Genomic DNA, 26,784 nt, shown 5'->3' with positions numbered 1-26,784 from the left:
ACGAGTTCAGTTTAGGCAGTAGTGTAAGTCCTAGCTGAGTGGGTTTGTACAAGTAGTTGTATAAATCAAAGTCTTCTAGTGGATCCTATCCGTGGAGATAGAAGGGGTGACGTAGGAGCAGTTGAAGTCTCCGAACATCTATATACATATCTTCTATATTTAACTGATTAACTATTGTTTTCAAACTATTTTGATCAGTTGGAGTATTCGTCAGCTCAGTTGTCACCATAACTGAACTGAAGAATGCAAAAACTAATCGGTCTTATTTCAGTTAGTCATTTTACGTAAGTTAAAATGTTTTCTAAATATATCAGTACTCTTCACGAAGGATTATTTCGAGTTTCTTCCGCTTGATTTTAAAACCAAACTCGATTTAATTCATTGGTGTTAATATTCTTATAACACGAGCTATTGCAGCTCATTGGAGAATATTTTGTTTGAAGCATCCCAAAGATGCTGAGCAAACGATCCTTCAAAGTTAATTATGGAACCTAAATCTTATATTATGGAAATTAGGTCATGAAAACATGGTTTAAGTAGGAAATTTGAAACCTAGCCTCCATGCACTCCAAAAATTCGGAAATCCTTCTCCCATAGCCTCCAAAAATATCGACCACCACCTTGAATACTTTCAAGGATTTTGAGCCGCCTCTCGTTTTAATAAATCACAATGCAAAATCTCTTCTAATTTTTTAGTGCAATTTAGAAGATGAACAAGTAATCCGATCGTGGACCTGATTCGAAGATTAAAGAATGAGATTTGAAGAAATTTCGTAGCGTCGAGGGCACGCACATGTTGCTCGCACCTGCCCAATTTGACATCAATAATCTCCTACGCGGCGCGGCTCACGTGATTAGAATAAAATCTTATATTATACATATTAAAATAGGCATAAACAAAAATAAATGAAAATGACACTTTTTTCCTCAAATATTGAAGTATTGAGAGTCGTTTTGATATATTTTCCTTTTATTTTTTGTCAGGTTAATTTTAATTTGTGTAATATGAGTTTAATTCTAGTCACATGTGTGACGTAAGAAAAAATCAGTGTCAAAGAAATCATACCGATGTATTTAGTAATTTTAGGCATAAAAAATGACCAAAACAAAAAAAAAATCAAGTTACTGTATGAAAATAAAAAATTGATAAGTTATATGACTAAAACTCAAAACATATTAACTTTTATGACTAAAATTGCAATTTTATCTCCATGTTAGGATAATGAGATAATCGGAAAATAATCTAAGAAGTTTTTGGACGAACAATCTTCTCTCTTTATACCTTAATTATTAAATATCTTGGAATAATATAGTAAAGGTAAATTTAGATATCCATTAATTAAAAAATACTAAACCCAGTTTTTCCAAGAGGTTTAATATAGTGAAGAACTAAAGATACGTGTCTCAAACTACATTTTGCACATGACCACAACCTTTTTCTTTACTTTTTTTTTATAACCACAAAAACGAACAGTCACTTTCTCCATTAAGTGGTGAAACAACCAATCAACATCTTTCTTTTTCTGTATAGATAATTAGAATCCAGTGAGATTGAAATTTATAGCATTTTTTTTGGGGAAAAAAAGAGTTGAATTTGGAGAAAAAATACAAGGAAGTGGGGTGAAGGAATTAAAGGGTTTACTAATGATAGATGGAGGGATTAATTTTTGACATTAATCCCACGACAGAGATTGATAGTGACAATGCGGAGGATTGAGCATACCAGTGATTGATTGCTCTTGCGCATGTGCCATTTAAACTATATTTGCATGCGTGCCTCCAGAATTATTTGTTGGTTCCTCAAACAAGTAATCATAAATATAAACGAATAAACCATAGATTCAAGGAGTCTTAATTCGATTTTGTGCTTGTGTTCCACAGGGGATTTTGGGCAAAAATTTAAAATATTAAATAAGAATATTTCAGACAAAAAGATGGTCGAGTCTATGCTATATTTGAAGTTCATCTTCTTATATTTTAATACAATATTTTTAATTGGATATATTTTATTAAAGTTGGTACAGTTTTGTCTTACACTACATATATCTTACTTCTGCTTTCTGACCCGAACACTGCCAATTTTACCACTGCTCTCAAGGCCTCTCATACAGAAGGATAGAGGGAGAATCGAGTCAGTGTTGAGCTGTCTGTCACCAGAACCTTTTTGTCTTACTGGATAAGGAAAAAAATGAAGGACTGAATTTCAAGAAAACCACCGCAAGGTTTCTTGATCAAGCCTTCTCAAATGGCCTATTCATCAAAAGACGTGCAAAAAAGTGAGAAATATAAAACCATCTCCGACCTATATCCTCTATTTTTCATCATCTATCCTCTAAAATAGAGATTCATGATCTCTATTTTCAAAAATCTACTCCAACCCATATCCTCTAAATATTACAAAATACTCTATTTCTTTAATTTATTTCATTTTCGACTCATATCTTTTAAATATTACCAAATATTTCATTTCTCTGATTTATTTCATTTTCAAATACACACATATATATATAATTAATTAATTTCATAATGTATTATTTAACTAAACTTAATTAATTCGCTAAACATAACACAATTACATGTGTATTCGGCTCGTTTATTTAAAACAATACATTTATTTTGTCATCAAATTGCAAAAAAAAAAAAAGACAACATTCATCAAACAGACATAAAATATAAATCAAGACAAACATAAACGACACATGATTTAAAGAACAACACACAAATTGATCATTAAAATACTAATATTCCGAATTACTGTACTCCTCCCATAAATGGTCAATAAGAGCATCTCGGAGTGCATAGTGAGCCGATTTATCTTTTATTTTACGATGGCGTGCAAGAAACTCTTGAAATCGGACATGCTCATCACGTGCCATTTCAACATCTCGGATGGGTGCCTCGCGATAATCTGTGACTGGCACATTCAATTCTCTTTCGTCTTCAATAATCATATTATGCATTATAATGCATGTTGTCATGATATCATGCAGCACTTGTTTGCTCCAAACTCGTGCAGGTCCAGTGATTATCGCCCATTTTGATTGCAATACTCCAAATGATCGTTCAACATCTTTTCTACAACTTTCTTGTCGTGCTGCAAAATATTTCTTCTTTGGACCTTGTTGATTGTGGATTGTTTGCACTAGAGTAGCCCACTTTGGATATATACCATCTGCTAGGTAGTATCACATGGTGTATTCTTTTCCTTATATGAGATAGTTAGCAGGGGGAGCTACACCATTGGCCAAATTAACAAAGAGATGAGATTTTGATAACACATTAATGTCATTGTTTGAACCTGGCAAACCAAAGTATGCATGACATATCCACAACTTGTAATATGCTACGGCCTCCAAAATGATGATTGGTTTTCCGCTACGATCAGCATATTGTCCAGCCCAACCTGTTGGACAGTTTTTCCAATTCCAATGCATACAATCTAGGCTTCCTAGCATCCTTGGGAATCCACGTTGTTTTCCAATAAGGAGAATCCTTTCAATATCATCAGCATTTGGAGATCGAAGATACCAGTCACCAAAAACCTCTACCACAGCCCGACAAAATCTTTTTAAACTTTCAATCGCAGTAGACTTCCCGATTTTAATATACTCATCTGTTGAATCTATCGCCATACCGTATGCTAAGATACGCATTTTGGCTGATATCTTTTGGTATGGGGACAACTCGGGCCTCCCCAACGCATCTACTTCCTGTACAAAGTAATTATCATGTTGTTGAACGGATTCCATAATTCGCAAGAATAGCCGACGAGACATTCGAAAACGTCTCTTGAACATTGATTCATTGTACATTGGAGACTCAGAAAAATAGTCATTGTGCAAGCGTTGTTCGGTAGCTAATCTGTCTCGATTAATCACAACATAGCCAGTGATCGAGCCTTGACGGTGTAAATTATCACTTTCTTGGAAGTAATTGGAGACAACGGTAGCACTGTTTATGAGTTGGCTTAAAATCGTTTGTTGTTCGTCAATGCGATTCAACTCATTCTGTATGTTGGCACTAGGTTGATCTTCGTCGTCAGATGACGACGAGGACGCATAGAAAGAAAAACTTGAAGGACCTCCTTCATGAAAATTCATTTTTGAGCAAGTTGAGTAAATTATCAAGAAGTCACTAGTCTTGAAATAAGTGGTGACACTTATTAGTTTAGTTATGTTAGATATTTTAATTTATTTTTAATATTATATGGAATAAAAGCCAACTCATTTTTTTTTGTCACGGGTTGTGTATTTCAATAAAGACAACTGATAAGGGGGGTTGTCTAATTTATATAATGCATGTTGTCATGGGCTATGCATTTCCACTAAAAGCCAACTGAGGAGTTGTCTAGTTGCAGTCAGTTGTCACGTGGTGTCTAGTCACAATCAGAGACAACTCAATAGCCCACTCTTGTCTCTATACTAGCTGTCACGGGTTGTGCATTTCAAATAAAAGATATGTGATGGGTTGTCTAGTTGCAGTCATCTATCACGTGTTGTCTAGTCACAATCAGAGACAACTCATCTGTCAACTCTTGTCTATATTTTTTGCAGTTGTCACGAGTTGTGTATTTGTTAGCAAAGAAAAGTGATATGGCACGAGTTTTAACCTACTAATAAAGAAACTCTATAATATGTCAGAGATGCATTGTACATTTAAAATAAAGTTTTTCAATACACACCTATAGATCAAATTTCGCATCCCCAAACAAATCAATCTAAATAATTTAAATTTCTATCGTTAGATCAGATTTAATTTTAATTGAGACCGTTGATCCATATTTCTTATCAAAATGTTTTGGCTATAAATTCAAGCATCATACGAAGCATTGAGACCACTCCAACAAATTGAATAATTATTTATAATCAAATAACTTCATCTAAACGTGGTGCTGCCTTCTCAATCGAGGAGGATAAACTACTCGTGATGGCTTATCTTGATGTCTCCCAAAATCCAATAATTGGTATAAACCAATCACGCGATAGGTTATGGTCACGAGTGACAGCTACATACAACGAACAACTCACTGGTAACTCAACAGAGCCTCGAACTACTAAGGCCCTCCAATGTCACTGGTTCAACATAAACAAGATTGTCGAAACTTTAGTTCATGAGTTAGCCAGGTGGAACTTAGCCGTCCAAGTGGTGCTTCTGAGAAAGACGTTGTGAGTAATTAAATTTTTTTATCATATTTCTGTGAAACTATATTTTTTTACTTTATGTGACTAAGATACAATTCATACATTATTATAGTTGGATCAACCAAAAGCCTATTTAAGCAATCAGCTGGGTCGACTTGGCGGTTGGATCATGTATGGTCTTTGCTTAAGGATCAAGAGAAGTTTAGGTCATCAAACGCTATTTTATCGAATTTCATACCAAACCGCGGGAATATCGACTCATCCCAATATGACTATTCTCCAAAAACAGAATCACCAACACCCGATTCTGGAGGGCTATCTAGGGTTTGCTATAAACCTGGATGAAGATAATGCATCAGGAGGGAGTTCTCAACGTCCAATTGGCATAAAAAAGGCCAAAGCCAAAAGAAAAGCTATTTAAGAACACTTGAAGGACATTTCCACCATGGCCAAATGTACTGAGAAAATTGTGGCTGTTATGGAGAATGCTGAGGTACATCGACAACAACTCATTGATGTTGAGAAACAAAGGAATGCAATAATGGATTTTAAAGAAGAAAACAAAATACTAAGGATGAACCCTATGTGCGTTGATGAATCAGTCCGTGCATACTTGATCAAAGAACAACAAAAAATTTGGCAGAAAAGAATGGAAATGGGGGATGGCTCCGACGGAACTTCTACACCGTTTGGACAGTTCTTCGGAGAAACTTCACCATCCGGGTCCGACCTTCCACCATACTAGTGTTCTCTCATGATTGTAATGAACTAAGAATGTGTTTATCTTTATTGTTGTGTGTTTGTGTGTGTTTTTTTTGGTGATATGTTTATCTTTATTGTGGTGTGTGTTTCTTTGTTGTCTACTTTATTATGTCTACAAATATCACATGTTTATCAAGTTAAGTTAAATAGATAATAAATGTTTGTAGTAAATTATGTTATGTATTTTTTTTGTCATTACATTGTTCATTAATTCTATTTCGTGACTATTATAAATTGTAAATATAATTAATTCATGCAAAAAAATAAAACAATTAAAATAAATTTTTCAGAATTATATAATTCAAAATATAAAATATAAAATGGACAAAAAAATTATTTAAATTTTAAAACATTTAAAAAATTCGAAATTGAAAAAAATGGCCAAAAATTAATTAACATTAAAAATAATAAAAAATTCGAAATTATTAAAAAATTGGCCAAAAAATTTGATAAAACTACAAGGGTTATATTGCAATTTTCATAATGACAATTCTGTAATTATTTGTATCTTTCACTCATCTTCTATTTGAATAGTTGTCCTCCATTTTTAGAGGATTATTATTCTTTCCTCTAAAATGGAGTAGACAAATAAAGATGAATTGGAGGAGAATCCATTTTCTGTAATGAAGGAATACTCTATTTTGGAGTTGGGTTGGAGATGCCCTAAGTAACGGGGGTAGGCCAAAATTTTTTGTTTTGTTGCTCTCCTATATGATTTTGGAGTGTAGAAGGTTGGAGCTGATGTTCAGATTTGGCAGAAAGTAAAGATCGATTAGCTGAATTGAGGAAGCTTAATGCTTTCCTGTATCTTCAGTCTCTTGCGTTCATCCCTGTTAATTGTCCCACATCGATTGCATAAATAACCTGAGAGTTGTATATATGGACTTGAACAATCCTTCCCTCTTGAGCTAGCTTTTGGGGTTGAGTTAGGTCCAAGTTCCATTCTTAACATGATATCAGAGCCCGGGTTCCACCGTTATGTGTTGGACTGCCTATAATGTTCTGCCCCTAATTGGGTCATTTGTAAACTCACGCTCCAGATGTTTATTCCTGGGCGTGAGAGGGGTGTGTTAATTGTCCCACATCGGTTGAATAAATAACCTGAGAGTTGTATATATGAGTTTGAACAATCCTCTCCTCTTGAACTAATTTTTGAGATTGATTTAGATCCAAGTTCTATTCTTTTAACACACCCCTGAACATGCAAGATTGGCGGAAAAAATGAGAGAGAGCAGTAAACATTGCAACCTCCCGGTACCATCATCTGTATCAAGATTAGTGGGCGTGAGAAGTGCTGGCGGAGGAGAGATAGTGGAGGTTGAAGGCGGCCACATTATTAGGTCCACCGGGAGAAAAGACTGCCACAGTAAAGTGTGCACTGCCAAAGGTCCAAGGGGTCGCCGTGTGCGCCTTGCTGCACGCACGGCCATTCAGTTCTACGACGTGCAAGATCGACTTGGCTATGACCGTCCCAGTAAGGCGGTAGATTGGCTCATCAAGAAGGCAAAGGTCGCCATTGATGATCTTGCGGAGCTTCCAGCGTGGAAACCATCCCTCTGTAATTTCTGCTGCGAAGACGAGTTTTGACGAGGAAGAGGCCCAGAAACAGCTTCAAGAAGGGCAACAGGAACAGCATAGCATTCACCAGGCTGATTCGATAATTACTGATGTTTCAGGGCCTTCGCCTAAAGGGCCAATTTTAATGCTGGAAAGTGACGATATTGTGAATCATAATGTTCAAAATGCAAGCTTTTTGCCTCCATCTTTGGATACTAGCATGTCTTTCTTCCCAATGGGTGCTTCAGCAGAGACAAGCTCCTCATCTATGCAGTTTCCGAACTTCCCAGCTCCTGAATTTCTCTCAAGAATTAGTACATATAGCCAAGATTTGAGACTCTCCTTGCGGTCAGTCCATGATCCAATTCTTATTCACCACCCCCAGAGCCGGCAGCATCAGAATCCCACTCACCATCCTCATCAACTTCATTCCCAGGCCCAAGTTTTCCTTGGCGGTACTCCACTTGGCTTTGATGCCTGGCAAGAGCACCATCTTCAGGCAGCTGAACTTACCCAGTCGCTGAGTCTAAGAGCATTGAATCCTGGTGGAGACTCTGTCAGTAGAAGAGGTGGAGCAGCCGCAGCTGCAGGATACATGTTCAATACACCACCAGAGGTCGCAGCAGCTATTAGGCCAACTCCAGTTTCTTTCACAAAGGGGAACCCTTGAGTCCAGAAACACTCCTTCGGATTGTGCTTGGATGGATCCATCCGTAATACCAATTGCAGATGCTGATAATAACATGCAGCCGCAACTTCAGCATCCAGCAGTTAGGCCTGTGTATCCATCATCGATGTCCAGCATTGGATTCACCTCTGGAATAGGTGGATTCCCAGAGTTCCGCATTCCTGCACGAATTCATGGTAATCAAGAGAAGAAAGTTGGCTACTCTAACAATCCATCCTCTGCTTCCCCTAATTCTCTCCATCAAGTTTAACTCATCAAGTTGGAACTCCTCTCTTATTCCATTAACAGGTGATAATTCGAAGGAACTTTTGAGATTTTTCTATTGTCTCGAGTACTTTAAAGTTAGTGTACTGTTAGATTAAATGCACTTTTGAAGGCCTAACATTAATACAAATTCATAAAGGAAACCAAGTACTGGCCAAAAGTTGTCAATGCTCATTGTTTCCGCTGTTGGTACTGAGAATCTGGAGAAGCAGAGGGAGGAAGCTGGAATGAGTTCAACTCGATTGCAGCTGTCATGATACGAAGAATCGTGAGTTGAATTTCAGGTTTTTTTAGCCCGGTTCGCCACAATGTCTTAGTTGTGTCTTTTCCTAGCTTCAAGTTTATTGGTTTCATACGTGAATGAGCTGCGTAGAGCTCAACATTGCGTCGAGCAATTTGTAATTCTTAGGTTTTGTTACAAGTTTGTTTCCTTGCTACTGTGTGCTTATTTGATCAATTCAGATAATGTGGTTGTTACGTGAAGCTTTTGTTCATAATTTTTTCAAAAATCTGGTGTTAAAGAAAGAAATGTTATAAGTGATTTGTATCCTTCAGTCCCCATTGTTTTCGGGTTTTGAACAGCATTGCGAAAAGGGTGCCATCAAGTGTTTCAAGATTGACACTATTATGTTTAAGAACTTCGGAAAATTCAATCCTGCCATTTTGGCAACACATGAGACGTTGTTACTACCCACCTGCTAGAATCGAATTTATACTACTCCTTTATGCATCAAGCTCGAGTAGTTTGTAAACATTTGAGCAGTCTATAGCTGCTTGACATATGGTAACTATTATTCAGTTGGTAGAAGAATTGACTGGACAGAATTGAGATTAATTCCAAGGAAATATGGTACTTGGCCATCAGTTCTTGGTCCCCCTATCCTGCAAATCTCTGCTTTAAAGTTTCCAAGTCTATCTACAAATTGCTGTTTCGTGGTGCTAAAATGGAGATATTCGTGAAATTTACTCTAGCCGATAAGGTGTACACAGGGGTGGACCTATATAAGATTCAAAATGAGGTGATGAAAGCCTAAAACTTATTACTTTAGGAGGTGTTCCAAATCTTGAATTTGAAAAAAAAAATTACACATTGAAAATATAATTTCCCGATTCGGCCCGAAGGTCGCCTGGATCTCTTGTCTGAGCTTTCAAAGATATATCGATAATTGTCTTCTAAGATTACGGACATTTCGAGGTTCTTGTCCTGAAACGAAGGATGCAAGAAAGTTAAAATAAACATTTCTAAAAACATCGAAGAAAGTTTAATAAATATCCGGTTTAACCGAGATTTGAAATATAACATTTTTGACATTTAATCATATGTTTGTTTTTTTTTTTGGTTTTTTTTTGGTTTTTTTTATGTGATGTCCAAAATACGATAACGTAATTCAGCTGCATTCAAATCTAGGAAAATAAAAAATGCTTAATTAAATCATTTTAATTGCATTATTTATATGTGATAGGCATGTTTATATGTTTAAGATGCGATTTTCTACTAGAATATATAAAACTGTGTTTTCAAGGGTTATTCGAAACGCGACTGAGGAACGGAGACTGGGGACTGTAAAGAAAAAATAATTTTATTAATTGATTATTTTTATTTATTTAATATATGATCTATTTAAGGTGTGATATTCAAAAATGGTGTCTTTTGAAATGTTTTTACATGCCAAGTCATATTTTAAACTGGTAATTGATTGTTGAAGAAAACAATGATTTTTTTGGATACTCGATTATTATTTCGAAAATTTCCCTAAACGAGATATTTCTTCTACATTATAATGGGTCAAATGGGCCTATTATATCAAGGTTATTAGGCATAGCTTTGTACCCAATTATTTGTATCAAAGATGGAGTTTCTAAACCACAAAACACTTCATATCACACAATCAAAGCATTAGAAACCTAGGGTTTCTGTAATAGCCCAACCTTTTATCATATTAATCCTTATGGTTTATTATTGTTATGATCATGTTTTATGCTTTACTGGTTGAGATTATGTTGAATGGTTACTGGTTATGGATATCTGCTACTACTTAAATAATAATTCACCCTAGTGTAGGTTGTCTGCAAGTAATATATTTCGTAAGTACGAGATCGATCCTCAGAGAGATTATTTTGAGTTTAAATTTATTAATTTATAAATTACCAAATGCAAGAATAAAGTTTACAAATTATAAATTTTGTCAAGGCTTGAGAATTTATTCTTGTTTTATGTAATATTGTTTAACTAAACGTAAAACAAAAGAAACCACCATAAATAATGGTTCCAAGAAAATTAAACACACACATAATATAATATAGTTCCCACTATAAAAAATACCTGAATTAACCGATATTTTATATATGGTACCTATGATTATAATTATAACTATATAAATAAATAATTGCATAAAGTAAATGTTAAATTAAATCATTATATTTCATTTAGAACAACCGGCAGAGCCACGCTATTGCCTAAATAAAATATATTGATTTAATAAGTTAGTTGCAGTAAAGTAAAAGTTAGTTGCGATAAAGTAAATGTTAGTTGCGGAAAAGTAAAAGTTAGTTGCGAGAAAGTAAATGTTAGATGCGAAAAATAAAAGTTAGTTGCGATAAAGTAAATGTTAGATTGTTAAATGTTAGTATTAAATCATAATATTTCATTTAGAACAATCGGCAAAGCCACGCTATCGTCTAAATGAAATATTATGATATTATTATATAAATATATATATATATATATATAATAATAATAATAAGTGATGAAATATTTATTGTATCAAAATTAAACAACAAATCAAGATAACCACTTTAATGGTATCAAGCATTTGATGTAAATTGATAACAATAAATAATTCATTTTTATACCTACAATAAAAATAAGTTAGCTAAATGAAAAGAAATAAAGAAAGAATATACAAAATATAAACAATTTTACTTCACCAAGAATGCATCCTCTTCACCTTGACATAATAGATTTAGCTTGTCATAAGCTTACTTTTGATCAACACTAAAATATCACTCATAGTTGAGAACATGAAAGAAAATATATTGGAATTTAGAACTTTGATACACACCCACACTATATTTTACAATGAGATAGAATGATTCTCAAGCTAGCACAAGGTCTCTATTTATAGGCCAAATGAGAGAAAGGGTCAAAATTTTTATAAATGCCATGTAGTTGCAATAGTATTCTTTGTCTCCTCCAAGTTCAATTCCATGTCCCTTCTTTCAATGCTTTGTTCCACAACTTTAATCACCGAATTTGACTCTGCTCAAAACGGCAAACATGTGGGGAATTGTCTGTAGATGAATTTGGCCACTTGGTTCACCTCATTTGGTTAAATATTGAAATAATTATGATTTTTTTACTATATGCTGGTCATAGTAAAAGTAAATTTGTCCTCTTTTTGATATTTGCACAATTTGATCATCTTAATGAACTTTTTAGGCAATCATGTCTTCTGCAAAGTTGTAGATAATTTTTCAAGGATTCCAAATATGTTTGAGTCACCTCCATTTGAATTTTCTAACTTGAGTTATCATTATTTTATCAACACATAGAAACCTAAAAATAAAACATATTTAGTAAGACAATTAAATATAAACAAACAATACTAAAATAACATAATTTTATAATTTTAATGAAACTTAAATTTTAAAATACATGTTTTAACATATAATAAATTATTAATTTTAAGTTTCATCACACCCCACACTATCTTATTACTAGTCCCTTAGTAATAAACTTTATCGGAAAAATCACAACCTAGATTCTTTATTCCTTTTATATATTCAAATACAAACATATTTATTAAAAACAAAATCATATATCGATTTATATATATATATATATATATTTTCGTTTAATATAATAATATATAATTAAATGTGTTTTTATTATTATTCTTATTTTCACATAATATATAAAGTAACAATATATATATATAATTTATTTTTAAATTTCTAAATTTTTTATAATAATATAGTCAAAAAGATAATTCACACCACCCACCATAACATGTATAATATCAAGAATATTATTGTAAAAGCCTCAACTCCATATATTCTTTCAGGTCAAAATATTTAAGGAATAACTAGTTTTCACTCATGGAGTTGGAATGAATATTAACTCTCATTGAAAAAGGCTAAGTATTAAAGCAGACAATTAATTAAACTAATATTGAAAACAAAATAGGAAAATTTACAAAGAATAAAATCCCCATTTTTATCTTTTTTTTATTGTTTTTTTTTAAATAACGTGACTGCAAAATTTTACAATAACATAAAATTTTTTATCCAAACATTCTACCATATATATATATATATATATATATATATATATATATATATATATATATATATATATATAAACATTTATATAACGGATACATCCGACTACTTTTGATACTTATCTAGCACAAACAAATTTTTTGTTTGTTTGTTTGTTTTTGTTTTTTTGTTTTTTGTTTTTTTTTTTAACACAATATTGATGTTTTTAGAACACATTGATAGTACATCAATCAAATATAAAAAAATTACAATGAATAAAGTATTTTGCAGTCCGTTATATATTTACTTCTTTTTTTTTCTTTTTTCAATAAATATTTTTTTAGAGGAGTTATATTATTGTAATTAACCATTTTTAATAATCAATAAAAGTTTATTAATTGTTTTCTCATTTCTCACCACTCACTCACAAAAGATGTGTGAGTATATATTATATTTTTACAAAAGAATTCTTTCAATTATACATGTTAACAACCATACAAACCATATCTTTTAACTATATGCTCATAAAAATTTTAGAAATTAATTTATTTGAAAACATATACAATTATATATATATATATGAACACATCTATTATATATTTTATATTAATTGATCAAAAAATATATATAAATTGGTACATATGAAAAACTAATTTTTCTTTTAGTCTGTATTTTGAATATAATGAATATTAAAATCTAGTGTATTGTGATTTTCCAATAATTATTAACTAATGCGTCTCAGGTGCGTTTTACTAACACCTTACTCGACATTGAACTAAAAATTATTATTATTATTACTATATATAAGTATATATTTTAATTTTTATATAAAAAAACTAAGAGGAGAAGAAGAAGAAATTATTCATACCTTAAAGAAAAACATTAAAACATACCGATGAATCACAAGTTTAGCATCACATGAATTTTCTTTTCTTACTTTTGGATGTTGGCCAATTAAGTTGAGATAAGGATGAATCTGGTTCATGACTAAATCCTTGCAGTAAATCAATAAGTTCACCTTCACTTGTAGCAGAAACTAACATCCTTCGCGAAGCTAATGAAATAAATCCATGTTCCACAACATCATCAAAAAACGATAACAGTTTATCATAATAATTGTTAACATTTAACAAACCAATTGGCTTATTGTGGATATTTAATTGTACCCAACAAACAGTATGAAATATTTCTTCCAAAGTACCGAAACCTCCTGGCAAAGCAATGAAAGTATCTGAATGTTCAATCATTTGAGTAATTCGTTCATACATGTTGTCCACTTTCATTTCTTCTCCTATTGTTGCTCCTGTAAGATTGGCTAAGGTAATCGGAATAATGCCTAAAACTTCACTTCCACCTGCATGCGCAGCTTTTGCAACTTTTCCCATGAGGCCAACTTCACCACCACCATATACCAAATAATCTTTTTTTTAGCAAGTGTTATTCCAAGATTTCTGCTACTTCTTCATAAATTGAATCTTTTCCTGCACTAGATCCACAAAATACACAAATATTTTTGATTTTACTTACCGTGGACGTTGACATGTTGAGAAATATGTTTTTTGTAATTGTTAGATCACAGCATATGAATTTATAAGCGTAACATGCCAAAAGTCAATATTTGAACAGGAAATTATTATTATTAAAAGAAAATAAAAATGACAAAATTAAAACAAATATATACAGCGTAGTTGTGATTGTGGCTCACATCTTCCTCTGATTTTACGTTCAGTAACGGCTTCAACGCCTTCTATGAGTCGAGGATATGCTTCCCATCCAATTTTCTTATAAATTGGCAAACATGGTTTTTTAACGTCAGATTCCCAAGACGAAATTGTGTATATATATTTACTTATCTAAATAGATATGCGTTACTACAGTAGGATCTTTGTAAGGCTGATTCCACCGTCCATATTGATATTCCTCCTGTTGAAATTGCCACCATAGTTTAAGAAGTTCATTTTGCACGTACCCACTAGAATGCGTATCAAGAACCTCTAGAAAATTATCCAAAGGCTCTTTACTCAGACCATTCTTAATGAATAAAATTTTATCTTCTCTATTCATTGATGTCATTCCAACATTTTTGCATTTTCCCTTACAAGTCCACCTTGCACATTTATGACATCCACCTATACGTTTAGCTCTTCGCTCTTTTGCATATTTGCTTTTACCAAATCCAGGCATATGTCTTATTATTAATTCACTTGCTTCCCCAACCAATCGGACTTTTGCTTCAATTATCAAACGGACATCATTCGATATGCCATATGACATCATCAACCTTAGCCGCTCACATCTAGATTTATAATTTTTTTTCAATGCATTATCAGGCAAACAAGCAAAATATTTACGAAGATTCATAATACACGCATCCATATTATTATTATTATATATATTTCAATTATTTTGAGAAAACTGAAGAAACCGACTTAAACAGTCACAGAGTACCGTTATCCGCCACTTAACCGGGAAATGAACTAGAATCTGCAAAACAAAATGAAAATATCAAACAACTATTGTGGATCATATAAAGGCATAAACTCATTATTAAGAATTTCATTTTCTATAAAAGACTTGAGTCTTTGCCCATTAACTTTAAACACATCATTATTTTTAAGATTTTCAATATCAACAGCACCATGAGGATAAACAAATTTGACTATAAATGGTCCTGACCACCTCAATCTAAGTTTACCTGAAAATAAATGCAAACGAGAATTATAAAGCAAAACTTTTTGTCCAATTTCAAATGACTTTCTCATAATATTTTTATAATGAAAGGCTTTAGTTTTATCTTTATAAATCTTTGAATTTTCATATGCATCATTTCTTAATTCTTCAAGTTCATTTATTTGCAATTTTCTTAATTTAGATGCATCATCTAAATTAATATTAAATGCTTTAATTGCCCAATAAGCTTTATGTTCAAGTTCAACCGGTAAATGACAATGCTTACCAAAAACTAACATATATGGTGACATCCCTAATGATGTTTTAAATGCAGTTCTATATGCCCATAATGCATCAGTTAATCTTAAAGACCAATCTTTTCGATTTGGAATAACTGTTTTTTCTAAAATTTGTTTTATTTATCTATTTGCAAGTTCAACTTGACCATTACTTTGAGGATGATATGGGGTAAAAACTTTATGTGTAATGCCATATTTTCTTAACAAAGAAGAAAATGATTTATTTATAAAATGACTTCCCCCATCACTAATTATTGCTCTAGGTATTCCAAATCGACTAAAAATATTTTATTTTAAAAATTTCCTAACAACTTTATAATCATTAGTTCTACATGCAATTGCTTCAATCCATTTTGAAATATAATCAACAACGACTAAAATGTACGTATATCCAAAAGATAATGGAAATGGACCCATAAAATCTATCCCCCAACTATCAAATATTTCAATAATTATGATTGGATTTAAAGGCATCATGTTTCGTTTTGAAATTGATCCCATCTTCTGACAGTTTACACAAGATTTGCAAAATAAATGCGTATCTTTGAATAAAGACGGCCAATAAAATCCACATTGTAAGATTTTTGTAGCTGTTTTATTGGATGAAAAATGACCTCCACATGCTTCAGAATGACAAAATTTAATAACATTACTTACTTCATTGTCAGGTATGCATCGTCGAAAAATTTGGTCAGGACAATACTTAAATAAGTAAGGATCATCCCAATAAAATTTTTTAACTTCTATCAAGAATTTATTCTTATCCTGTGAATTCCAATGAGAAGGCATTTTATTTGTCACAAGAAAATTTACAATGTTAGCAAACCAGGGCATAATAGTAGCATAAAACAACTGATCATCTGGAAAATTTTCATTTATTGGTATTTCATTATGAGATGATTCAGTCATTATTCTAGATAAATGATCGGCTACAACATTTTCTTTTCTTTTTTTATCTTTAATTATAATATCAAATTCTTGTAACAATAAAATCCACCGTATTAATCTTGGCTTAGCATCTTGTTTATTTGATAAATATTTTATGGCAGAATGATCGGTGTAAACAATAGTAGCAGAACCAATTAAATAAGATCGAAACTTATCTAATGCAAATACTACTGAAAGTAATTTTTTTTAGTAGTTGAATAATTTATTTGGGCACTATTTAAGGTTCTACTAGCATAATAGATTGCATAAGCTTTTCCTTCTTTTCTTTGTCCTAACACAGCTCCTATAGCATAATCACTTGCATCACACATTAATTCAAATGGTAAAGACCAATCTGGAGGTTGTAAAATAGGTGATGTAACTAAAAGATTAATAATTTTTTTAAAAGCATTTTCACATTTCTGATTCCATTCAAATTGTGTATCTTTTGTTAAAAGATTTGAAATTGGTTTAGATATTATGCTGAAATTTTTTATAAACCTTCTATAAAATCCTGCATGACCCAAGAATGATCGAACTTCTTTGATCGTTTTTGGTGATGTTAAATTAGCAATAACATCAACTTTGGCTTTATCAACTTCAATTCCTTTTTCAGATATCACATGTCCTAAAACAATCCTAGATTTAACCATATAATGACATTTTTCCCAATTTAAAACAAGATTTTTTTCTTCACATCTTTTTAATACTTCTTCTAGATTTTTAAGACAATTTTCAAATGAGTTTCCAAAAAAAGTTATATCATCCATAAAAACTTCTACATATTCTTCAATCATATCACTGAAAATACTTAACATGCATCTTTGAAAAGTAGCCGGAGCATTACATAAACCAAATGGCATTCTTTTAAATGCAAAAGTTCCGAAAGGACAAGTAAAATAAGTTTTTTCTTGATCTTCTAATGATATAGGTATTTGATAATACCCCGAATACCCATCAAGAAAACAGTAATAAGAATTTCCTGCTACTTTTTCTAGAATTTGATCTAAAAATAGTAGTGGGAAATGATCTTTTCTAGTTACATCATTTAATTTTTTATAATCAATACACATACGCCAACTAGATGGAATCCTAGCTTGTAATAACTCTCCCTTTTCATTTTTTATAACAGTGATGCCGGACTTTTTAGGTACTACTTGTGTTGGACTTACCCATTTACTATCTGAAATTGGATAGATAATTCCAGCGTCTAATAGTTTTAATACTTCATTCTTAACAACTTCCTTCATATGTGGATTTAACCTTCTTTGTGGTTGTTGATATGTTTTAGCATTTTCTTCCAAGCGAATTTTATGTGTACAAATTAAAGGATTCATACCTTTTATATCTTTCAAAGTCCATCCAATTGCATTTTTATATTTTTTAAGTAATTTAATCAAATCTTCTTCTTGATTTGGCAAAAGAGTGGAAGAAATTACAACAGGAAATGTTTTATTTTCACCAAGAAATACATATTTCAATTCTAATGGTAAAATTTTAATTCAAGTTTTGTATTATCATCTTCTTTAAAATTATTTTTAGACTAAAAACTTTCTATTGAAAAAACTTCAGATTGTTGATTTAAGTTTTCTTCTTGTATATTTTCTTCCACAATTGTTTCAATTTCATTATCATATTCATTTTCATTAATACTTGGTTGTTTACATAAATTGAACACATTAAGTTCTAGAGTCATATTTCCAAAAGACAATTTCATTATTCCATTTCGACGATTAATTAAAGCATTTGAAGTTGCTAGAAATGGTCGTCCCAATATTACTGGAATTTCATTATGTACTTCTATTGGTTGTGTATCCAAAACAATAAAATCTACAGGATATATGAATTTATCAACTTGAACCAACACATCTTTTACAATACCTCTAGGTATTTTGATTGACCTATCCGCCAGTAAGAGAATAACAGAAGTGGGTTTTAATTCTCATAAATTAAGTTTTTCATAAACTGAATAAGGAAGTAAATTCACACTTGCTCCCAAATCCAACAAAGCTTTTTTAGTTTTATTTTCTCCAATAATACATGAAATTGTTGGACAACCATGATCTTTATATTTTAAACTAGAATTATTTTGAAGAATAGAACTTACTTGTTCAGCCAAGAATGCTTTTTTCTTCACATGCAATTTTCTCTTTACACTACATAAGTCTTTTAAAAATTTTGCATAAGAAGGTACTTGTTTAATAGCATCTAATAATGGAATATTTATCTTCACTTGTTTAAAAACTTCATAGATATCAGAATCACTTTTTTGTTTTTTATGATTTGTTAATGCATGAGAAAATGGTGGAGGTTTATTTGACTTATTTACTATTTCAGATGATTTATCATTCACCATATTATTCTTAAAATTTAAGGTTATCATCATTCTCAAAAGTATCAGGGTTATCATCCTTACTCTTTGATTTTAAATGATCCTTGTTTTCATTACTATATGGATCATTAACTATTTTACCACTTCTAAGGGTAATAACAGATTTTATTTGATCAATTTTTTCATTTTTTAATTCTTGATTTTGATTTTTAGGATTAGGTTGAGGCTGAGATGGAAATTTTCCTTTTTCATGAATATTAAGTGCAGATGCAAATTTTGCAAGAGTTTCTTTCAAATCACTCATAGATTGACTGTTTTGAATATTGATAGACTCTTGCTTTTGGATAAATGCATGAATTACATCTTCAAAGTTTTTTCTTGGAGGTGTAACATAAGGAATATAACCTTGATGATTTTGGTTATTTTGAAAATATTGTTGTGACGGTTGTGCATTATTATCATTCCTCCAACTAAAATTAGGATGATTTTTTCATCTAGGATTATATGATGGTGAAAAAGGATCTAGTATTGGTTTTTTATAATTGTTAACATAATTTGCTTGTTCATGGAGACATTCTTTAAATGAAGGTAATGTTGGACAATCTTTTGTAGCATGATCATGTGTATCACATACATGACAAACAATTTCTTGAATACTTTTTAATTGACCACTCTTTTTCATTTCTAATGAGTCAATTTTTCTTGCTAAAGATGCAAGTTTAGCTTGAATATCTATATCATCTTTAAGATTATAGATACCACCCCCATTTGTTGAATTATTGTTTTTAGTTGTTGGTGGTTCTATTTTGCCTATATTATCCCAATTTTGAGCATTTTCTGCTAATGAATCCAAATATTCCATAGCTTCATTTGGGTTTTTATCTTCAAAAGTTCCATTACACATGAATTATATCATTTGCCTATCTTTAGGTATTAGACCTTCATAAAAGTGAGAAACTATTCTCCATGTTTCAAAACCATGATGTGGGCATGTATTAAGTAATTCTTTATATCTATCCCAACATTGATAAAACGTTTCTCCTTGTTTTTGAGAAAAAGTTGTAATGTGTCTTTTAAAAGAGTTTGTTCTATGGGAAGGGAAATTTTTTTTGAGAAATTGTTGTTGCATTTCTTCCCATGATCTTATTGAACTTGATCTTAAATTTTGTAGCCATGTTTTAGCTTTATCTTTTAAAGAAAAAGGGAAAAGCTTTAATCGAACTATATCCATGCTACAATTTTGATCATTATAAGTGTTACAAACTTCCTCAAATTCTCTTAGACTGCAAATATGGATTTTCAGAATCTAAGCCATGAAAATTTGGTAAAAGTTGAATAATTTGAGGTTTGAATTTGAAATTAGATGCATAAGGAGGAAAAACTAAACAAGATGGGACACTAGTTCTAATAGGGTTCATATGATGCCTAAGTGTTCTTAATTGATCATGATCTTGATTATTATTATTATTATTATTATTATTATTATTATTATTATTATTATTATTATCATTATCTTGATTATTTGAATTATCATCCATGTTTAAATTATTTTCAGATACTCGAATAAGTCTACCACTTTTTTTTCGACTCCAATACTCATACAAAAAAAAAACAACACAATACTTATAAATAAAACATAACTAACAAATATAAACTTAATTTATACCTCTCCGGCAATGGCGCCAAAAACTTGCTACTACTTAAATAATAATTCACCTAAGTGTAGGTTGTCTGCAAGTAATATATTTCGTAAGTACGAGATCGATCCTCAGAGAGATTATTTTGAGTTTAAATTTATTAATTTATAGATTACCAAATGCAAGAATGAAGTTTACAAATTATAAATTTTGTCAAGGCTTGAGAATTTATTCTTGGTTTATGTAATATTGTTTAACTAAAAGTAAAACAAAAGAAACCACCATAAATAATGGTTACAAGAAAATTAAACACACACATAATATAATATAGTTCCCACTACTAGAAAATACCGAATTAACCGATATTTTATATATGGTACCTATGATTATAATTATAACTATATAAATAAATAATTGCATAAAGTAAATGTTAAGTTAAATAATTATATTTCATTTAGAACAACCGGCAGAGCCACGCTATTGCCTAAATGAAATATATTGATTTAATAAGTTAGTTGCAGTAAAGTAAAAGTTAGTTGCGATAAAGTAAATGTTAGTTGCGGAAAAGTAAAAGTTAGTTGCGAGAAAGTAAAAGTTAGTTGCGATAAAGTAAATCTTAGATTGTTAAATGTTAGTATTAAATCATAATATTTCATTTAGAATAATCGGCAGAGCCACGCTATCGTCTAAATGAAATATTATGATATTATTATATAAATATATATATATATATATATCTATATATATATAATAATAATAAGTGATGAAATATTTATTGTATCAAAATTAAACAACAAATCAAGATAACCACTTTAATGGTATCAAGCATTTGATGTAAATTGATAACAATAAATAATTCATTTTTATACCTACAATAAAAATAAGTTAGCTAAATGAAAAGAAATAAAGAAAGAATATACAAAATATAAACAATCTTACTTCATTAAGAATGCATCCTCTTCACCTTGACATAATAGATTTAGCTTGCCATAAGCTTACTTTTGTCAACACTAAAATATCACTCATAGTTGAGAACATGAAAGAAAATATATTGGAACTTAGAACTTTGATACACACTTACACTATATTTTACAATGAGATAGAATGATTCTCAAGCTAGCACAAGGCCTCTATTTATAGGCCAAATGAGAGAAAGGGTCAAAATTTTTATTAATGCCATGTAGTTGCAATAGTATTCTTTGTCTTCTCCAAGTTCAATTCCATGTCCCTTCTTTCAATGCTTTGTTCCACAACTTTAATAACCGAATTTGACTCAGCTCAAAACGGTAAACATGTGGGGAATTGTCTGTAGATGAATTTGGCCACTTGGTTCACCTCATTTGGTTAAATATTGAAATAGTTATGATTTTTTTACTATATGCTGGTCATAGTAAAAGTAAATTTGTCCTCCTTTTGATATTTGCACAATTTGATCAATGAACTTTTTAGGCAATCATGTCTTCTGCAAAGTTGTAGATAATTTCTCAAGGATTCCAAACATGTTTGAGTCACCTCCATTTGAATTTTCTAGCTTGAGTTATCAATATTTTACCAACACGTAGAAAACCTGAAAATAAAACATATTTAGTAAGATAATTAAATATAAACAAACAATACTAAAATAACATAATTTTATAATTTTAATGAAACTGTAATTTTAAAATACATGTTTTAACATATAATAAATTATTAATTTTAAGTTTCATCAATATTTTTATTGAAATGGTTATTGTTTTGGTATTATGTTCATAGTTGGTGATGATTATGGAAATGAATGGGTAGAATAGAAAGTTGGTCTTGAGCCAAATAGGAAATGGAAAGTGCAGAAACGGTATGAAAAGTGGTAGTAGTTGTGGTTTTTAGTATAATATTTTGTATATTGATCCAAATGATGTGAGGCCACTTCCATTAGAAAGATAAGATATAAGACTATAACTTTCATGTCTTGACTTTTGTTCAAATCATTAGGGAAGACGAGCCAAAAGTGGCCCGAAGTGTGTCGTGTGCTTCGTTGTTCCTGCAATGACACATGTTGGGAGAATGTGCATAACTTTTTACTCAGACCTTCAAATGACCTGAAACCAGTGGGAGATTCAAGAAAACACATAGGGCTACAACTTTCATGTTTACCACTTTTGCAAATTCGGAAGTTAAAAATGCGTTTTGGGCAGAATGATGCGCGCCACCGCGAGAGAACTCGCGCCATGGCACGCGGAGTGCTGAAGTTATTATTTTTGGGTAGTATGGGGCGCGCATATGCACCGGAAACGTCGCGCATATGCGCCTAGCAGGCTGTTAAAAATTTCCAAAACACGTTTTTGAGGGAATGAAGGCTTATATATGTCTTTTTTAGATGCTTCTCCACATTTCTCTCTTCCCCCATTATTTTCCTACGGTTCAAGCTCCTTTCTCTTCAATGTTTTCTTTCTTTCAATTCTCCACTCCAAGTTCAAGGATTCTAGTAGGAATTTTAGTGTCTCCTACCTTATACTTCAAGCTTCAAGGTTAGAACTTTAATTTATATTTTGGAATTGGAAAGGTTTGGAGTGATGAAGGGTTAAGTCTAATTATTGATTTCTTGGATTAATGGTAATGATTTATGGATATTATTATGATTATTGTTGTAGGAATCATTCAAAGAACATCATAGCAACCAAAGTGCTTGTGGGTTGTAAGTAGAAACTTCTCCTTGAGCTCACATGATGAATATATATATAAGCCATGTTTATTGATAATTAGCTCCTTTCATTGGTATATATTTGATCTATATATTGTTATATGTTCATTGTTTAAGGATTTTCATTGAATTCATTGATCAAGGAGCTAATACACCATTGTGCCTACCAAGTGTTTGTATAAATGCCTCAATAAGAGTTCCTATGATTAAAGCCAAGGAATGATAGTAATTCATGCATGTCATTGGCCAATCACATGATTATGAGTATCTCTCACAGTTTTGATATATTTATATATCAAAGAGATACTATCCACAGGTCACAGGTCACAGATCACATGTCACAGACTATCATTTCCTTTCCTTTCACTCATGCCATGAGATACTATCCATATTGCCTTGATTATGTAATGTTCATTGAAGATAGTATCGCTCTACTTTCATTGCCATTGCTATAGCCACGTTTTAAGCCAAAGTTATATATATGTAATTGCTATGTATAGCTTTCTACTTACTGAGTTTATTCTCATTCCAGTTATGTCATGTGATGCAGGTGATAAAAAGAAGTGAAACGGATTGTTCGAGGCGGAAGAAGTCATATAGAATGCCATGGAAAAGACTTGTTATCATGTCACTTTTTATTTGGGATACAATGAACATGAGAAGTTTTAAAATATCATGTAGTTTGTTAAATGAATGAGGGGAAAAACAAGTTAGTATGTTGGCTTTGTGGTTATGAGTTGAATGCTATTTTGTGAACGATCATGTATATTAGTATGGATAATGTTTATGATGTAAAGTATATATTGTTCTTTCCCTTTTAAATGTTAAGGCTTCCGCATACGTTAATTAGTTAATTAAAATGTCATGGGAATGGGTTGTTTCAGTTTCTCTCCCCACCCCACAAGTTTTTGGAAGCAATTCACGTGTACTTTGAAAGAAAAACGCAGCAAGGTCTCCCCCATCTCTCCGCCAATGTTTTTCGCATCTAGAATTGATTTTTATGCGTGAATCATGCAAAGGAATGCCTTATTCTTTTCTCATCATTCATACCATATTATGTGTAAATATAATTGTTGCATGAAAAATCTGATGTCCTTTGTAAGGTCCAAAATTAAGACGACGTAAACCAACTGCATGCAAATCTAGGAAATATTAAAATTGGTTAATTAATTAATTTTAATTACTAAATTGATTATGTGACATGGTTATAGGATGTTTTAGTAGTTTTTTTTACTTACATGCATTAAAATGTATTTTAAAAGTTATTCGAGTTGTGATCGAGGAACGGAGACCGATGGCTGAAAAAAATGGAAATTTTTTTATTGTTTTTAATTATTTAAAATATGATTGATGTTTTTTCTTACTTTTGAAAATAAGGAGTTTTGAGGTGATTATATATGCCGGGACGTAATTTTTATCGGTGTTGGATTTTCAACAAAAATACTAACGTATTGGCAACCCGGCTAATAAATTCACAAACTTTATTAACCAAAATAATTTTTAATATTTAATTAAGCACTAATGAGTCTAATTAACCTCCTTGGTGGGCCTAAGTCTTGTTAGTGGCTTAATTAAATATATAATGTACAAAACCTACCCCATAATCCCAAAAACCCCACGCCCACCTCCCTTGCTCAATACAAACTATTTCATTCACAAATACACGGCACACACACCATCAAATTGAGAGAAAAATTCGAAGGTTTGCAAGGGTTCTTCAAGCCATCGTCTTCGTGCCATCGTTTTCGATACGTCAACGTTTGTTCAGTGGGTTAAACACGCAAAGAAAGGTCATAATCTTTCCTTTACTCATCATCACACCAGATTATGTATTTATTTATGAATTGCATGAAAAACAAGTGCACTTTGTTATATTCTTCGTTCATGAATTACATATACCTAAGGGGATGCCATGATTAGGAATTGAAAGGGGATTTTTTTTACACAAGTTATAGGGCCCTAGAACACTCACGTAAAGGCTGCACACAAGAACACAAGCTGGTACTGAAGTTGCATGATTTAAAGACCAAGGCTCGGTTTTTGGGTAAAGGCTAGCATGGCTTGGCACGGCTAGGACCATAGCTGGGCTAGGGTCATGCTAGGGTCCGGGAAGGAGTCCTAGCCATGCTAGGACTCGTGCACCAGGGTTGGGAAGGAGTCCTAGCTCCAACCAGAGAAGCTTGGTGCTTGCACGCTGGCTGCAGCCACGTGCAGGAAGGGAAGGGGCTCGGCGAGGGGGCCCTAGGATAGGTTAGGTCGAGTCATTAGGGTCCTAAGAGGGTGCACTAGGGTCTGGGCAGGGGATGGTGCGGCTTGGTTGGCTGCTGGCTCGAGGAACATGGGAAGAGCACCTGCACATAGCTGGCTTTTCCTGGCAGCAAGCTTGCAGCGCGTTATGATTGGGTTCAAGGGCTTGGGCTGGTCTGGGTTTGGTCTGAGCGTTGTCCAGGGAAGGTTAGGGTCACGAGGGATCAAGTGGTTAAGGGTTGGAAGAGTCCTAGTTGGGTTAGGAGTCCTAGATTTGCAAGGAGACTCACGCACACACACATGCAGAACTTGGGTCAGTTTCCAGCATGGTTTGCGCGAGCTGGGGCTAGGTTCTATAGGTCAGGATTGGTCAGGAGGGTGCCTAGGTGGGTTGGCTTGAGGTTTCTTGGGTGTGGCTCGAGTATTTTGGGAGATGGCTCGGTGTGTTCGTCTATGTGTCAAAAATAAAAATTAGAAGACTAAAATTGGAACCATGGGTCCACGGGTGTGGTTCATTGCTCATAAGGGTATAATAAATAATAAAAATGTTTTGTGTAAAATTTGGGAAGAAAATAATGAGTTTTGGATTTATTCGAGATTTAATCGTCGCACGAAACACTAATTAAAGAATTAATTGAAACGCCTAGTTTCAAGCGGAATAAAATAATGGGAAATTTAATTTAAACTTAAATAATTATTTGGGACAAGTTAAAGTCAATGGAATTAAGAAAAAGTCAAATTCAAGGATTTTAACGTCTAGGGGTAAAACGATAATTTTACATCGAATTAGTAAATGTCATAGCAGTGCTCTGATTGCTGTTTTATATGTTAAAATGTTGATTTTAAATGTTTATGGATTTTTATGATATTATGTTGACGCTAAAAGACATGTTGCATGCTTGGTTTTTTAAAAAAAATGATATATTATGCCTGATTTTTATAAAGTGATGTTGAAAGAGGTGAAGGGATCGTGACTAATACGAACACGTCATACGATGATATGTTAATACATAAGGCCAAGACTCAGTTGACGGGTGAGAGTGTCGCTGATGTCCCCGTCGCCCGGTACTGTTGTTACATGTAGATGGATCCATCACCCAATACGAATACGAATACGAATACGAAAGTCACAATCAACGATCTGAATTTAACGAATATGAATATTTTTATGATGAATATGAATATGATTATGTCAATATGAAAATGTTTATGAAAATGATTATGTTTAAGTTTATGCATGTCACGAAAATGTTATTTTACGTAAAAGTATTTTCACTGTTGTATGTGATTTTATACGTGTTATTTTCATTCAAGAATGTGTTG

The 26,784-nt window shown here is 32.1% G+C and overlaps 1 protein-coding gene, 1 long non-coding RNA gene, 1 other non-coding gene and 1 pseudogene across 3 annotated transcripts; 3 read left to right on the top strand and 1 right to left on the bottom strand.

The window, feature by feature from the left end:
• Positions 1-3,206: 3,206 nt before the first annotated feature.
• Positions 3,207-4,100, bottom strand: LOC142504326 (uncharacterized). The gene has a single exon (XM_075617206.1). The coding sequence runs from the start codon at positions 4,098-4,100 to the stop codon at positions 3,207-3,209; it is 894 nt and encodes a 297-aa protein (XP_075473321.1).
• Positions 4,101-7,099: 2,999 nt separating this feature from the next.
• LOC142555032 (transcription factor TCP4-like) lies at positions 7,100-8,833 on the top strand (annotated as a pseudogene).
• Positions 8,834-19,874: 11,041 nt separating this feature from the next.
• Positions 19,875-19,985, top strand: LOC142504668 (small nucleolar RNA R71). The gene has a single exon (XR_012804293.1). It is a non-coding gene; the product is annotated as a small nucleolar RNA R71 (small nucleolar RNA).
• Positions 19,986-22,919: 2,934 nt separating this feature from the next.
• On the top strand, positions 22,920-23,969 carry LOC142554942 (uncharacterized). Its single transcript, XR_012822283.1, has 3 exons — positions 22,920-23,041; positions 23,165-23,208; positions 23,765-23,969. It is a non-coding gene; the product is annotated as an uncharacterized LOC142554942 (long non-coding RNA).
• Positions 23,970-26,784: the final 2,815 nt, after the last annotated feature.

The sequence above is a fragment of the Primulina tabacum genome, chromosome 9 (assembly GCF_025594145.1).
Source record: "Primulina tabacum isolate GXHZ01 chromosome 9, ASM2559414v2, whole genome shotgun sequence".
NCBI lineage: Eukaryota > Viridiplantae > Streptophyta > Magnoliopsida > Lamiales > Gesneriaceae > Primulina > Primulina tabacum.
This window is presented reverse-complemented; position numbering and strand designations above follow the sequence as displayed.